The sequence below is a fragment of the Bos javanicus genome, chromosome 13 (genome assembly GCF_032452875.1).
Source record: "Bos javanicus breed banteng chromosome 13, ARS-OSU_banteng_1.0, whole genome shotgun sequence".
In the NCBI taxonomy this organism is placed as follows: Eukaryota; Metazoa; Chordata; class Mammalia; order Artiodactyla; family Bovidae; genus Bos; species Bos javanicus.
The window spans coordinates 16,141,892-16,156,284 of record NC_083880.1 but is presented as its reverse complement, the minus strand read 5'-3'; the positions used below and the strand labels follow the sequence as shown (position 1 = coordinate 16,156,284).

The 14,393-nt window shown below is 43.2% G+C and overlaps 1 protein-coding gene across 5 annotated transcripts in view; it reads right to left on the bottom strand.

Moving 5' to 3' along the window:
• SFMBT2 (Scm like with four mbt domains 2) overlaps positions 1-14,393 on the bottom strand; it is a 211,521-nt gene that overhangs the window by 25,883 nt on the left and 171,245 nt on the right. For all 5 annotated transcript variants that reach the window (XM_061435755.1, XM_061435754.1, XM_061435756.1 and 2 more), the window contains 4 exons: positions 11,604-11,717; positions 5,773-5,815; positions 3,922-3,992; positions 892-1,031 (listed from right to left, as the gene is read on the bottom strand). In XM_061435755.1, coding sequence (XP_061291739.1) covers positions 892-1,031; positions 3,922-3,992; positions 5,773-5,815; positions 11,604-11,717 — 368 coding nt within the window. The remainder of the gene's footprint in view (positions 1-891; positions 1,032-3,921; positions 3,993-5,772; positions 5,816-11,603; positions 11,718-14,393) is intronic.

Below are 14,393 nucleotides of genomic sequence, written 5' to 3'. Positions count from 1 at the left end.
TGACCAAGTCTAACATCTGCAGGGTCTACAGTCTGTGTCAACGTACACAGCTGGAGCTCACCTCCCACCCGATCTCCCTAAGGCCCTTGAGAGGGGCTGCCCTCCCCCCGCCACCATCTCCCTTTAACTATCAATTTCTCTTCAATGGGGTCTACTCGCCACTCAGGCTGGGCCAGGCCTCCAGTAATTTGGGGATGTAAAATATGAAGGTGATGGCTCTAAAGAAAAGCTGGCCTAAGTAAGAACACAGGCCAAGAGCCGGGGACGGGGTCCAGGCCCTAGGACTCAGAATTCTCCACTTTCCAGGCCCGGCCCTGTGGTCTGCACATTCAAGGTGCTTCAAGCTTTCCTTCCCGTGATCCCACCGATGCTCCAGGCTGCTCAGATGGCTTTTCTGATCCCTAGAGCGGGCGGCCCCCTTCCCCGACCCCAGGCCCTGTTCTTGATACAAAGCCCAGCTCACATAAGTTTGTTCAGTGGCTAAACAGATGGATAAACAGACCCCTTGTGCCCAAGGAATTACAACACACTCATCATGGTGCAGGTGATATTCTGGGCATGCTTTTTTGTCACAAAAACAGGAACGTGACTACACGAAGGTTCAAGATAGGTCACTTTTTTAAACAAAAAAGTGGTGATTCACCAAAGATTTTACTCAAATGTAGTGAGCGTTTCTGCTGACTTGGGGAGGGAGGGTCCACCCCCTCCAGTAGAAGGGAGTCTTCCCGGGCTGGAACACTGTTCCCATCTGTGTATGACTGCCTTCAGTCCGCAGGATGGAGAGGAAGGGGGTGCTTGGCACATGAATGGACCCAAACTCCTATGACTCCCTCAGGGACCGTGGCCCACCCCCCCAGCCCCCCACCGTCCGTGGCTGTGGATGAGCTTTACCTCCTTAAGGACCAGCACACATTTGCCTGGCCCCACCGACTGCGGCAGCTCGGCGATCCTGCCCTTGTTGAGGTAGGGGCCCGAGAAACACCGGTGGTTGATGAAAAGCTGAGGACAGCAGTACTTCCCGTTCACCGTTCCTACGTGGAAGAGAAACACAGTCAAGGCTCCAGGACCCATAGCTTAACCCACCGCACCAGCCAAGTTACCCAGAGGGGCCTTGAGACCCCCTATCAGAATGCTTTACATCCACCACGCTCTGAGTTCCAGGTGTACAGCACCATGACTCAGCTATCCACATATATATAGCTGACGTTGTTGATCAGTCACTAAGTCGTGTCTGACTCTTTGCAGCCCCATGGACTATAGCCTGCCAGACTCCTCTGTCCATGAGATTTTCCAAGCAAGAACACTGGAGTATGTTGCCATTTTCTTCTCCAGGGGATTTTCCCGACCCAGGGATCAAAGCCACATCTCCTGCATTGGCAGGTAGATTCTTTACCACTGAGCCACCAGGGAAATCATATACATATATGTTCTTTTTCAGAGTCTTTTCCTTAAAAGTTATTTATAGCTCCTCGTGCTCTACAGTTTGTCAGTTATATACTTTACATATTTCAGTGTATATGTTCACCCACACCCAGGCCGACACCAGACACGGAAGGGCTTCCTCATCTTGCCGGTCCCAGGGACATGAAAGGTGCCTCCCAGGGACTTAACTATGCATTTCCCTCATTGCTCTTTCAGCTTAGAAAGCGAACAGGCAGGTGTGGATTTAGTTGTGTCTCAAGGTGCCACAGGGAAAAGCAGAACAACTAAATGGTAAGGTATCAGTGGAACCCATCGGACATCTACACACACGGGATGTGGTCACAGGAGCAGGTGAGATCCACCCTCTCCCACAGCTGCTCCGAGCCAAGCTGCACTAACAGTGGTCTTTGTGTGTAAAAACTTGTTATTGAGAGAGTAGGACTGACATATATATATATAAAGAAGGCTGAGTGCCAAAGAACTGATCCTTTCGAAATGCAGTGCTCAAGGAGATTAAACAAATCAGTCCTCAAGGAAATCAATCCTGAATATTCATTGGAAGGACTGATGTTGAAGCTCCAATACTTTGGCCACCTGATGCAGAGTTGACTCACTGGAAAAGACTCTGATGCTCGGAAAAATTGACGGCAAAAGGAGAAGGGGGTGGCAGAGGATGAGATAGTTAGATAGCATCATTGACTTAGTGGACATGAATCTGTGCAAACTCTGAGAGATAGTGAAGGACAGGAGAGCCTGATGTGCTGCAGTCCATGGGGTTACAAAAAGCTGGACATGACTTAGCAACTGAAAAAGAACAAATTAACATATACACACTGCTGCTGCTGCTGCTGCTAAGTTGCTTCAGTCATGTCCGACTCTGTGTGACCCCACAGACGGCAGCCCACCAGGCTCCCCTGTTCCTGGGATTCTCCAGGTAAGAGCACTGGAGTGGGTTGCTATTTCCTTCTCCAATGCAGGAAAGTGAAAAGTGAAAGTGAAGTCGCTTAGTTGTGTCCGACTCTTAGCGACCCCGTGGACTGCAGCCCACCAGGCTCCCCCATCCATGGGATTTTCCAGGCAAGAGTACTGGAGCGGGGTGCCATTGCCTTCTCCAATATACATACCACCATGTGTAAAACAGAGAGCTAGCAGAAAGCTGCTGTACAGCTCAGGGAGCTCTACTCAGTGCTCTGGGATGACCTAGAGAGGTGGGATTGGGGGGAGGAGCAGGAGGGAGGCAGGGGATGTATGTATCCATATAGCGGATTCATTTCATTGTATAGCAGAAACTAATTACACTGTAAAGCAATTATAGCCTCATTAAAAAATAAATTTTAAAAACCTTGTTATTCATTTGGGATGGTGATTTGATAGTCCAGGAAGCTTTGTTCTCATAGGACTTTAACTGAGAACCAATAGGTGAGGGGGGAGATATGTTATTTTTCCAAGTATAAGACAGAAGGAGTAAAACAACAATTACTGACTCTGAAAGATGACATGGTTCTTTTAAAACCATTCTGACATTTGAATTTTATAAAAAAGGCAAAAAAAAAAAAAAAAAAAGTTCACAGCTGCATTTACATGGAAATTTGAGGGTAGGATTACTCTGTCCAGCTCTTTAGGAAAAACAATCTTAGTAAGTCTACTCATAAAACTGCTCTCTTTACTGCAAAGAAAACTTTGACTAATAGGATTCTTCCATGGTACACAAGTTTTCATCTTGGGTTCAGAGCAGACTTCCTGAATACTTAATGAAGTATATTACTTAATGTACAAACATGTCTATAATCAGATTTGTAATCCAAAGGTAATTCACATTTATGTTTTTTAAAAGTTACTGTAAGACACAGGACTTTATACATTAAAAAAAACATATTATTCCCAACCAGCCACTCAAACAAGGTTTTAGGACACAATTCAAAAGCCCACGGGGACTTAAGGATTAACCACTAGTGTAAAAATGCAAAGGTCATTGGCATAAATGGCATAAAATGTCCAAAAAGAAATGCCTAATAATATTTCCAACTCTTTTTCAACATGATTATTCCTGATGCACAGTTCTAACTGGACATGTAATTTCCAAGTGACGCATGGACCCAGCTTCTCATGCCAAGCAAAGTGTCTCTAGCTACTGACCAAGAAGCAAAAAAGGAAAGACACCAAGATTATAGCTTAGAAAAAATTTTTAAAGGAGTAGGTATCTGTAAAAAATGATAGTTGGCTTGAAGTTGAGTATTTTCATACTGACCTAAAAATACATCAAAGTTGAGTATTACCATATTGACCTAAAAATACACCCATGTCTCCACTCACAGCAATGCACTGAGAAGGGCCAGGGCATCCTGCTGCTGCTGCTAAGTCGCATCAGTCGTGTCTGACTCTGTGTGACCCCATAGACGGCAGCCCACCAGGGTCCGCCGTCCCTGGGATTCTCCAGGCAAGAACACTGGAGTGGGTTGCCGTTTCCTTCTCCCAGGGCATCCTAAGCAGCTGATTTACCTGTGGCGTCCAGGTGAGGGAACAGACAAAGGTCATGAGGTATTTTCTCAACAGGCACTGTGGATGGTGATCTGTGGATAAAGGAGAAACGCCCGTGGGTCCCAAGCTATAGAAGAGACCAGCACCTTCCAAAGTCTTTTCATAACTTACAGGAATCTAAACTATGAATATGTAAGACGCAAATGCGTGCATGGCTAAGAACAGGTAAGATCATCGGGGGGCAATTCTTACAGTAATTCCAAGAAGCCTGTAGGTCATCCGCCCCTCGAGGGGGTCATCACTGATCTCTGAGGCTCCTCTAGGTCACTTCCTGGGCATGTCGCTTGTTAAAGAATTATAGAAATGTCCTCAGTCATATTTAGGACATGCAGAACGTCAGTTTGCACTGACTTTCATTAAAGTCAGACTTCCCCTTTATTAATGACTTCCTTCTGCTGACTTTTGATTTCTGGGGTCCATGAGTGTATGGGTTGAGGCCACACTGAAAAGTAGATCCTTAAAGAAAAATCTTAGAATTGACGATTCAAGTAGGCTTATTAGTCTAGGACAGAAGTCTGTGCTGCTGTTCAGTAAAAAGTTGCTGAACAAACATAAAAACTATCGCTCTAGGGGAAAAAGGCAAATTGGGTTTCCAGGAGATGTACAGGTTAACTTCGTAGAAACTGCACAGATGAACAGTTACGTAAACTCCAAGTAAATAGTAATGAGGGCTCTTAGGGGGACCATCTATGGTGCTGGGTCTCAAAGTGGGGCCCCCAAGCTGTCAGATCAGCGTCACCTGGGAGCCCATTACACGTGGAGAAGCTCAGGCCCCATCACAGACATCCTGAATCAGAAATTCTGCAGATGGGGCCTGGATATCTGTGTTTTAATGACCTGTCTAGTGACAGATGCAAGTAAAGGTGAAAACTGCCGATCCACAGGCTGCAAATTTAGCAGTCATGAATTCAAACTGAGATTCAATGAGGGGGACTGTTATTTAGCTTTTACCTCTCTATGTCAATGTTATCCACACAAAACTGGAGTCAGATGATTAGAAACATACTGATACACTGTTAGAAACATACTCAGAATACCCGGGAAACTGTTATTCACATCAAATAACAATGAAGCTGTTATTCGATTTTAAGTTTCAGCGTCAGTACATGAAAAAAAAAAGCTGCTTTCAACTCCCTTTCCATCAGTGTATTAAGAAAACAGATTCACTCAGTAAGGGATGGTTATCATGGTGTATTCCAGACATTTTTAAACATATAAACATGGTACTAACAGTGACAATTTTCCAGAAATATACAGCCGGTAGGTCCACACACTACAGAACATCCCCTTCCTCATAAACTTACAATTGAAACGTGCACTGACCTACATTTATTTGGCAATGGAGGGCCCACACATCTTCATGTCGACTCTAATTTAATCTTTCTAAAACTCCCTAGAAATAGGTATTTTAGAAAGGAGAGCGTTGAGGTGTGGAGTAATAAAACAATCTGATCCAGCTCACCAGGCTGCAAGGGGGCAGAGCTGAGGCCTGGACAGGCAGCTCTGGGGAGCCCTGGGGCATTACGGACCCCGAGAACTGTCACAGAGCACCCTGACCAGAATGTGGGACCGTGGGCATCCTTCAGGTCAACTACGCTAGGATCAAAGTGAGAAGTTACAGTCTGGAAAAGAAATTCCTTAAGAAGCAGGCCCTGCATGTCCTGAACATAACAGATGCTCAGTACATGTTTTCCTGTCCCCTTGACTCCTGTGCTAGGTCGTGACCAGCTCTCTAATAAAAACAGCCCTATTTCCATCCTCTTTAAAGATACTTCATAGCTTATCATGGAGTTTTTGTGAAAAAACACTTACTGTTTTTCTGGCTGCACAACTGCGATCTTTCTCTTCTTTTGTGCTGTAAAACAGGCAAAAGGGGGAAAAAAGAAAAGTGGCTTTAACAGCAAGTTGGGAATAAGCATTTTTTTTTAAATGGCTCCATAGGTACAGAACTGTGTCTGTTTTTAAAGTAACAATTTGAAAACTGAAAAGTTACTTCATTCCAGGGCCACAATTTTATCTTCATCTCTTCCAGCACAAAACAGACTTTGACTTTTCAGAAATGAAATCTAAAGAGAATTTAGTACATTTTACCTTATCACTACATGGGCTACTTTATTCTAAAATGTGCTTCTAATAAAAAAGGACACACATATCAGACCTCCCAGGAACACAGCTGGTGAAATGGACTGGTACAAGCACTGATTATCCAGGTGACTTTTCCCCACAGAAAGTGCGAAAAGGCAAATTATTTTACCATCGCAGCATGCTCCCAAATTAGGATTAGAGGCATGTTTATAAACTACAACATTTTATCATTAAAAAGCGGATTGGTACCTAGCAAATATATATGTCTGTCAAACAGTGACAGAAACCAGGCAACAATAACCTGAGGTTAAGAAAATTTCCAGGTTACATTTATAACTGGTTGGAATCACCTTCACAAAGACAGGCCAGAGCTTTTGGCAGCTACTAACTCAGGCATAGGTAATCCTGCATCTTCCAACATTAGGAAAAATTAATTCTCACAGAATTTCTAAAGCTGTCGGAGTTTGGCAGGTTTAATTAGACTTTGCCTCTTCAAAGCAAAATGCGTGTATGAGAAACAACAGGAGAACATGAACAAATAAGAGAAACAGTGACTCAAAATTTCATCTATTCTTGATTTTACTTAGTATCCAATTCCAGGACAGGCAGACCTCAGCGATATTGTGGGTTTGGTTCCAGACCACCCCAACAGAGTGACCATCACAACAGAGGAGGCATGGGAATTTTCTGGTTTCCCAGTGCATATAAAAGTTACGTTTTGTAAGTCTACTATAAATCTGTAGTCTATCAAGTGTGTATCGTAATAATAGCCTGTCTAAAAACCAGTGTATATACATTAATCAAAAATACCTGATTGTTAAAAAATGCTATCATCTGAGCATCACTGAGCTATAGTGGTGACATCAAAAGGTCACTGATCACAGATAATCACAACAAATACAATGATGAAAAAGTTAGAAATGCTGCAAGAATTACCGAATGGGACACAAAGACACGAAGTGAAAAAATATTGTCGGAAAAGTGGCATCACAGGCGTGCTTGATACAGGGTTGCCTGAAACTTTCAATGTGTAAAAAACGCAGTACCTGTGACAGTAAATCTGCCTATAATTACTAGGATAAAGTATAAACTCTGTGATCTCTAAAGGGAAAGAGGAGTGTGTAGACTACGCTGCCTAAGTGGGTCTTTGTTAATTAGGGTGAGATGCCCAAATTGTGTGATGTCTTGATGAGAAGCCAAACACAACAGGCTGGGGAACAGAGACGAATCGTTGTTATGTTCACCTTAATCTGTGTGGGCTTTCACCCAGAAAAACTCAAAACGCTCCTCCCCTCCCAAAGCCAGTGGAGGAGGAAGGGAGAGGGTCAGGACACGAATCTCTGTCTGAGGCACAAGCAGGCACAGGGGACTGGATCTAAGCCTGCAGAGCCTGGTGGGGGGTGGCCTGCCCAGGGCTGTGGGGGCTGAGCCAAGGACCCAAGACATTTTAAGTGAGAATAAAAGTCAAAGGTGGCCCTCAACACTGAAATCTTTATTCTAAGCTCATAATTTTAGAAGTATTTTAAATTGAGGGCAAGACATAACTGTCACCAGATGAGATTCAGTATGCGGGACTGGGTACAGGGCAAAAGAACTTCTTAGAATCCACCTCTGTCTATAGCCTGGGCCCCTACTTTATTCACATGAATAACCCCATCTGACTCTTGGTGAGTATTGGTAAGTCTCTTGTGTCCTTCACAATTTCTCAACCTCAGGAAACAGGAGGACAGTGATGGCAGGGAACTCTGTTTACAGCAATGTTCTGAACATCTGGGTAAATGAACCTTACGGGAGGGTGCTAAAAAAAAGTTAGCCAGAATACAAAGTAATAAAGAAAACATTAGAAATATCTAACCTACTTCACAAAAAATTAAAAGCCTTATCTTTAAGGACACACAATTTTAAATACGACTGTTGACACATTAGGGTGGAATTATAAATGCCGATTTATTACTGAATGAATTATCATATACTATAAATGTATATTTTTTTAAATGGTTACCATTTCAGGATAATGACCTACAACAATTTACATTAAAACACACACTTGTATATATTTAAGTGGTGTGTTTGTGAGTGCATGTGTGTGTGTATGGGATGCTGGGTTATTTTGACTACTAATATTGGTTTGATTTGGCACTTCTGTGATCAGAAGGATGTAATGTAATGCCCCTTTCAAAGTCCAGTTGAAATCTCACTGGTAATTTAATGCCAAGAATCAGTTCAGGTCAGTCTCTCAGTCATATCCAACTCTTGGCGACCCCATGGACTGCAGCATGCCAGGTTTCCCCATCCATCACCAACTCCTGGAGCTTGCTCAAACTCATGTCCATCGAGTCAGTGATGCCATCCAACCATCTCAACTTCTGTTGTCCCCTTCTCCCTCCTTCAATCTTTCCAAGCCTCAAGGTCTTTTCTAGTAAGTCAGTTCTTCGCATCAGGTGGCCAAAATATTGAGGTTTCAACTTCAGCATCAGGCCCTCCAATGAATATTCAGGATTGATTTTCTTTAGGATTAACTGATTTGATCTCCTTGCAGTCCAAGGGACTCTCAAGAGTCTTCTCCAACTCCACAGTTCAAAAGCATCAATTCTTTGGCACTCAGCTTTCTTGATAGTCCAACTCTCACATACATACATGACTACTAGAAAAACCACAGCTTTGACTACATGGACCTTTGTTGGCAAAGTAATGTCTCTGCTTTTAAATATGCTGTCTAGGTTGGTCATAACTTTTTCTCCAAGGAGCAAGCATCCTTTAATTTCATTGCTGCAGTCACCATCTGCAGTGATTTTGGATCCCAAGAAAATAAAGTCTCTGACTGTTGCCATTTTTACCCCATTTGCCATGAAGTGATGGGACCGGATGCCATGATCTCAGTTTTCTAAATGTTGAGTTTTAAACCAGCTTTTTCACTCTCCTCTTTCACTTTCATTAAGAGGATCTTAAGTTCTTCTTCGTTTTCTGCAATAAGGGTGGTGTCCCTGCATATCTGAGGCTATGGATATTTCTCCTGGCAATCTTGATTCCAGCTTGCGCTTCATCCAGCCTGGCATTTTGCATGATATACTCTGCATATAACTTAAATAAACAGGGTGACAACCTACATACAGCCTTGACGTACTCCCTTCTCAATTTGGAACCAGTCTTTTGTTCCATGTCCAGTTCTAACTGTTGGTTCTTGACATTCATACAGATTTCTCAGGAGGCAGGTAAGGTGGCCTACTATTCTCATCTCTTGAAGAATTTTCCATAGTTTGTTGTGATCCACAGAGTCAAAGGCTTTGGCATAGTCAATAAAGCAGATGTTTTTCTGGAACTCTCTTGCTTTTTCTATGATCCAACGGATATTGGCAATTTGATCTCTCGTTCCTCAGCCTTTCCTAAATCCAGGTTAAACATATGGAAGTTCACGGTTCATGTATTGTTAAGCCTGGCTTGGAGAATAGTGAGCATTACTTTGCTAGCATGTGAGATGAGTGCAACCATGTGGTAGTTTGAACATTCTTTGGGATTGCCTTTCTTTGGGATTCGAATGAAAACTGACCTTTTCCAGTCCTGTGGCCACTGCTGAGTTTTCCAAATTTCCAAATATTGAGTGCAGCACTTCCACAGCATCATCCTTTAGGATTTGAAATATCTCTACTGGAATTCTATCATCTCCACTAGCTTTGTTCGCAGTGATGCTTCCTAAGGCCTGCTTGACTTCTCATTCCAGGATGTCTGGTTCTAGGTCAGTGATCACACCATCGTGGTCAGATGGGTCATGAAGATCTTCTTTGTATATTTCTTTTGTGTATTCTTGCCATCTCTTCTTAATATCTTCTGCTTCTGTTAGGTCCATACCATTTCTGTCCTTTATTGTGCCCATCTTTGCATGAAATGTTCCCTTGGTATCTCTAATTTTCTTGACGAGATCTCTAGTCTTTCCCATTCTATTGTTTTCCTCTATTTCTTTGCATTGATCACTGAGGAAGGAAGATAAGAGATCACTTATCTCTCCTTGCTATTCTTTGGAACTCTGCATTCAAATGGGTATATCTTTCCTTTTCTTTTTTACCTTTAGCGTCTCTTCTTTCCTCGGCTATTTGTAAGGCCTCCTCAGACAACCATTTTGCCTTTTTGCATTTCTTTCTCTTGGGGATGGTGTTGATCACTGCCTCCTATACAATGTCACAAACGTCTGTCCACAGTTCTTCAGGCACTCTATCAGATCTAATCCCTTGAATCTATTTGCCACCGCCACTGTATAATCGTAAGGCGTTTGATTTAGGTCATATCTGAATGGTCTAATGGTTTTCCCTACTTTCTTCAATTTAAGTCTGAATTTGGCAATAAGGAGTTCATGATCTGAGCCACAGTCAGCTCCTAGTCTTGTTTTTGCTGACTGTATAGAGCTTCTCCATCTTTGGCTGCAAAGAATAGAAGCAATCTGATTTCACTATTGACCACCTGGTGATGTCTATGTGTACAATCTTCTCTTGCCTTGTTGGAAGAGGATGTTTGCTATGACCAGTGCATTCTCTTGGCCAAACTCTGTTAGTCTTTGCTCTGCTTCTTACTGTACTCCAAGGCCAAACTTGCCTGTTACTTCAGGTATCTCTTGACTTCCTACTTTTACATTCCAGTCCCCTATGATGAAAAGGACATCTTTTTGGGGTATCAGTTCCAGAAGGTCTTGTAGATCTTCATATAACCATTCAAGTTCAGCTTCTTCATCATAACTGGTTGGGGCACAGACTTGGATTACTATGTATTGAATGGTTTGCCTTGGAAATGAACAGAGATCATTCTGTTGTTTTGGAGATTGCACCCAAGCACTGCATATCAGACTCTTCTGTTGACTCTGAGGGCTACTCCAGTTGTTCCAAGGGATTCCTGCCCCCAGTAGTAGATATAATGGTCATCTGAGTTAAATTCACCCACTCCAGTTCATTTTAGTTCACTGATTCCTAAAATGTCAATGTTCACTCTTGCCATCTCCTGTTTGACCACTTCTAATTTATCTTGATTCATGGACCTAACATTCCAGGTTCCTATGCAATATTGTTCCTTACAGCATCAGACTTTACTTCCATCACCAGTTACATCCACAACTGGGCACTGTTTTCACTTTGGCCTCATCTCTTCATTGCCAGGAATAGTTAAGTATTTATATCTATGTCAGTAAATTATTGGAACCAATTACGATTGGTTTTGGGATAAACCTTTGGAGTACACCTTAGGAGAATAAGTACTTTCTCAGATACAATCATACAAATGTATAGTACTTAGCTTAAACTTTTTCATGAATTGCATACAAACGGGGAGTAAAGATCCCAGACACTCATCTCCACCTTGTCACTGTGACTTGGTTTCTCAAGCTGGGAAATGCCTGCAGACATTCATCTCACGCAGATGCTTACAGGATGAATGAGACAAAAGTCCTGCTGTTCTGTGCAAAACTGAGAACATTTTTTGATTTTTACAGTTTGGCTCCGCTCTCTTTACCAAATTGCCTATTTTTTCACCTAAGTCCCAGATATGCCCAGCTAGGCTCCGAGTGGGGCAATACTCACAGGCTGTCTTGTGTGGTGTAGTCAGAGGGTAGGAGTTGGCCTCACACCAACCCACAGGGAAGATGTCCATAGATTCAACGTCCACGATAAACTCTGGAGCCGGGCTCTGCAGGCCTGCGGGGAGTCGAGACAACAGGTGCGGACAGTGTTAACAACAAAGACACAGAAGGAGGGGCAATCAGAGAGGCTCTGCGCGGGGAGTGGGGAGACACTGTTCTGAAAGCTGAACCCAAAGCCAACAGTGTTTTACGAGATACAAGCACCAGATAGGTCCAACAGCAAAAGTTCACGGGATCCACAAGAAGGGGGCTTGGAAAAGAGATACTTTCCCCTGAAAACCAGAGGAAGAGGATGATTGGGGACAACCACATCCTTGTCCCCAGTGAAGGACAAGCATCCTTCTTTCCTAAAAATGGCTTTGAAGCTAAGTAAGTAGTCCAGCCTGTGGGGTGGGGGCCAAGACATTCTTCACCCAACACCAAGCAGAGGTCAACCTTCAACCAACAGAAGTTAAAGGTTCCGGTTAAAAGGAACTGGGAGGGTTCAGTGACGCTGGTTATAAGCAGTGAGCATCAAAGCACAATTCTCTAGGGTACATGCTCCTTTATCCCATGCCCACGTCACTTCTTCTGAACTCAGACTCTTGCCGTATGACACCAAAGTCACTTAGGCAGGAGTGTCTCTTTGGTGGGGATCTGCCTTCATATTATAATCAAAATGATGCTTTGTGTTAAGTTGGCATAGCAGCTGAGAGACTCTGAGAGAAAAGATCTGGATACAATATGAGCAGAGGTTCCAAGGAACACTGGTTCCTGAGAGAATAAATTTAGAACCCTGCAAACTAGTGAAGAGAAGGAAATTCTATACCAAATCAACAGTTCTCTAAAAACACCTTTTGAGGAAAGACACTCTTGAACCAAGAATCAAAAGATAAGAAAGAGCTCTATTAATGGAGTGACCCCCTGGCCCTGACCACTTAATCTTGCTGTGCTTTTGGTTTCTTCACTGGAATCAAAATAAAAGTTAACACTCTTAGAAACTCCATCACACACGAAGCTATCACACATGATCTGATGAATTCTGAATCGCACTTCGCCTCCAAAACTTAGCTTCTGGAAGCTCAATACCAGTAAACATAAAATCTCCTCGCTATTTCAGCGACACTGGCTCCCAGAGTACATTATATGACAAACCCAGGTACCAGATTTAGCACTAAAACATAACTTTGGTGTACACAAAGTGCCTGGAACACTGACAGCAGATGCTGATACACACATGTTATCACCTCCAGTCATGACACTGAACTAATGATGTGTTATCAGAGAAAGTCATTACTATGGTTATCAATCCTAACTTCCTTTTCACTGAATTCTCCGATAATTTGAAAGATATAACCTACAAGAATGCAAGCAGATTTATAGGGCTTAGGTTTCAACACAGTTGAATGAATAGAAAGCATTTCCGCCCTGCATTAAATGACTCAACCAACATTTAACTAATCTGCTAAAGAAATCATCAAACAAACAAAACTGCCAAAACAGACAAAAGCTAAAGAAACTCCCCAACTAGCTTTAAATACAAAACTGATCTTTTCTTGTCGAGAAGGGCACTGGACTCAGCAGACGGGCCAATGAAAAGAGTCACTGAGCTGTTTGCTGTTACACAGGGCACTCCCTCATCTTCAGGCTCAGAAAAATACAAAGATAGAGCCTATTTTTTAGCTACTCAGCAATTTTGCTAACAGGCTGAATTCATCTACTACATACAAATAGGAGATGTGTTTAGGTACAAATCAGATTTTCAAGGTCAAAGGCGTACTTCAGGAGGGAGTATAAAGTGAACTTTATAGATTACTTCTTCCCAAATGCTCTGCTAGTTCAGACATCACATCATATTAGTGTGCTTTAACATACACACTTCTGTAATAAAATAAACATTCATATATTTCTTTTCCTAAGAATCATTTTGCTTTTAATTTTATTTTTGGCTGTGCTAGGTCTTCACTGCTACATATGGGCTTTCTCCAGTTGCAGCTAGGAGAGCCTACTCTCTAGTTCCGGTGTCTGGGCTTCCGTAGTTGCGGGCCACAATCTTAACTGCCCAACAAAAGGCACGTGACGTGGGGTCTTCCCGAATCAGAAATCAACCCACATCGCCTGCAATGGAGGGTGGATCCTTAACCATTGGGCCACCGCTCCTCTGTCCATGGGATTTCCCAGGCAAGAGATACCTGAGTGGATTACCATTTCCTTCTGCAGGGGAAGGATCCCCTGCACACTAGCCGGCGGATTCTTGACCACTGCACCACCTGGGAAGCCCCTAACCTCGTCTAGTGTTGACACCAATGTCAGATGGGCTCAAGTGTGCAGTGAGAAGATAGAGCACTGAAAGACAGAAAGCAGGACCTGCGTCCTGGAAGCCCCTCCCAGCACCCACTCCGCACCGTCCACCTGCAGACGCTGCCCACAGAGCAAGATCTAAGAGAAGCCCTCACTCATCTCAGCCCTGGAGCTGAACTCCTAAGGAATCAAAACACAGCAAAACTGGCTGACAAGAGCGACATAGGATAGGAAACCATCAGAAAGAAAACAACAGAAATGGGATTAAACGTGTAAGTGGAGGGAGAGAGCCATGGATGGTGAACTCCTAGGACACTCACTCTCGTGCAGGTACTTTTCAAAGAGTTTTATCCTCACAGCCCTAAGAGATCAGATGGTTTCACTCCCATTTTACAGATGAGTAAACTAAGCTGAAGCTCCAATGTTCACACCTGATGCAAAGAGCCAACTT